General features: G+C 36.5%; 1 protein-coding gene across 1 annotated transcript in view; it reads left to right on the plus strand.

Moving 5' to 3' along the window:
* Positions 1–2,109: 2,109 nt before the first annotated feature.
* CCDC79 (coiled-coil domain containing 79) overlaps positions 2,110–2,673 on the plus strand; it is a gene marked incomplete at its 3' end in the record, with an annotated part of 17,089 nt that continues 16,525 nt past the window's right edge. The window contains exon 1 of the mRNA XM_010190346.1: positions 2,110–2,143. Coding sequence (XP_010188648.1) covers positions 2,110–2,143 — 34 coding nt within the window. The remainder of the gene's footprint in view (positions 2,144–2,673) is intronic.

Raw genomic sequence — 2,673 nt, forward strand, 5'->3', positions numbered from 1 at the left:
AATCTTTTGTATGTTCTTTCCTTTTTATATTTGGGATGATCTGGAGTACTTGTTAAGACTTCAAAGTCAAATTCTGATAATGAGCTATAAATCATACATGGCTCATTTGAGAGGGAGGAGGGATGTATGAATGCTGAAATAGCACTGGAAGACTTCAAAGGTCTGTTACACTGACGTTGTTTCTCAAAAGTTAGCAGACACATCCTTAGCTGTTGGTGTGAATTTTGATTTCAGTAGGACAGCAACAATCCGGACTTCTTCCATGGTACAAGATTTGACCACTGGGTTTTAAAAAGGAAAAATTCCCCAGTCCTGGTGTGGCTGCGCAGGGGCAGGTTTGGCAGCCCAAGCCCTTACTGGAGACGTTCCCATCAACCTCCATGTAAGCTCCCCTAACCTGTGTTGGTCTTTCTGAATGTTAAAGCTGTGCACTCTAATGCTGCTGAACAGAGGAATGCATCTCTACTGTTTTTTAAGAATTACTTTTTGAGGTTTGAAGCGATGTTACTGGGTTATTTTCCATAACTGATGGGGGAAGAGGTAATCTGCTTTCTTTTATATGCAACATTTGCCAGAAGTCTGTTGCAGCAAATCCTGTTATTTGTCTTTTAATCTTCGCCCTGTGGTGCAGCAACAGAGTTGAGCTATTTGCATTTTAATGTAGGGTGGCTTATAAGTATTATTTTGTGTGCCTTCTATATGTTGCAAAAGAAAAAGAATCAGTTTAAGTCAAGACACCTTTCTTATCGTGTTTTAAAAAATTGTGCTGCTTATATTAAAGGCTCTTTAATTGTGTAAATGTGTTTTTAATTACACTTTACTGAAATGAATGTAGCTCCAAGGTGAGCTCATTTTTACAGCCTTTGTTAAGGATATGTAGATAGCTTTTGTTTTCTCTTTGGCTAGCAGGGTGGTATCAGTAGGGGTGAAAAGAGGTGAGAAAGACTTGCAAGCTTTCTCCTATTATTACAGGTTTAGATTTGAATGAAAATGAAACATCACTTCTCAAAGTGTAAAGGAAGATGAACTATTTTTAAACTTTCCCTCTCAAAAGCTTCACCAATGCTACTGTAAGGATGTATATGGAACATTTGAACTAACAGAAGCAGCAAAGGAATGGGGACAGTTAGTAACTCTAAATGGAAAGCAGGGCTGGCTGTCTTCAGTAAGATGACACTGATATTTCTTAGAGCCTTTACTCTACTTTGAGAAGGATAACTAATCCATTATTAAGCTGAATTAATCACTGAATTAAAGTTTCTACTTGGAGCTAAATAATTTTTGATAGATTGAAATAGGTTACTGTGATGCTTGCATCAACCTTTGTGTTTGGGACTTGGAGCATAGTGAAGGGACCATCTTTTTTGCTTCAAAACCTGAATTTCATTCTGACTGCTGCTCGGCTAACTCATGCTGGCACATTAGTTTTACATAGAATCAATGCTGTGGGTTTTTCTGGCTTACGTGGTTCATGTAATGTGATAGTTTCCTTGAAGAGCTAAAATGAATTCTTAGTTTAACGAAGAATGTCTCAGTTCATGCTCATTGTCTTTGGTTTTGATCAATAGCAATAGAACAACATAGTTACTGGTTAATGGCTCAAGGAGTAGCAGTAGGAGGCTGAATGCCTTAGAGTGGATGTCAGACACACTTGATCCTCTACGTAACATTACTTGGTGCCCTTACTGCCAGTTGTTGGCTGATGACAAAATTGGTAACCTTATTGTAAGGAAAACTGGATCACATTTATTCTGATAAACGATGTAGGGCTAGGTATATTTTTAATGATAGGGATGTTTTTGATGCCCTGCAAAGGTAATGTGGAACCACCTGATGTCTGTAAAATGTTAACTTTCAAAACATAACACAGTAGTTACAAATGCAGTGTAAACTACAAAATACTGTATTTCCAAGGAAAATGTTTGCTATGCAAAAGCATATTCAACTGTGTGACAGACGATAGTGAAAAACCAGGAAATTGGAGAGTGTATTTTAAGTAAAATTATTTAATATATATTACATGTAATATTATAAACACTGCTAATCTAAACAGAAAAGGAAACACTTTTTCCTTGCCATTGTAGAGCAAGAACAAGGATATGACCAAAAATGGAAAATCAAAAGGTGCAGAAAAAACAGTGTGGTAAGATACCTGATACAATTTATCGTTTTATTATCTGCATCAATTTTACAAAGTTTTAATAGACAGTGACAGGTCTGTCATTGGGTGGTGAGCTCTTGGAGAAGTGTTCTTTTTCCTTGTTAACAAATTTTTGGATTCTGTATTGGATAGCTGAAAGGCGAATCTAATGTCAAACTTTCAAATTGTAAATAATACTACCACAGTGTCACCTTTTTTGCTAATACCAACATTTTAGTTGTATTCTAACTTCTTTAAGAAACCCCAAACTTTAGAAGTGTTTAAAATACACCATATCTGCTGTTACTGTTGCAAACAATTATCAAATAAGTATTTTTATTATACCCAAGAGGCTAAGAAACAGATTTTCAAAGTGGTGTACTGACCTAGGGTATGTAGGTGCCCAGAAAATGCTTTGTGTTAACTTACTAACCTAACAGCCTGATTCAGGCTTCTAGCTGCGATGGTAAGTGATCAAGTCGTCTGTAACTAAATGTCATATAGTAAGCCTTGCTTTGTTGCATTCTTTCCCT

Source organism: Mesitornis unicolor, unplaced genomic scaffold (assembly GCF_000695765.1).
Source record: "Mesitornis unicolor isolate BGI_N332 unplaced genomic scaffold, ASM69576v1 scaffold1768, whole genome shotgun sequence".
NCBI lineage: Eukaryota > Metazoa > Chordata > Aves > Mesitornithiformes > Mesitornithidae > Mesitornis > Mesitornis unicolor.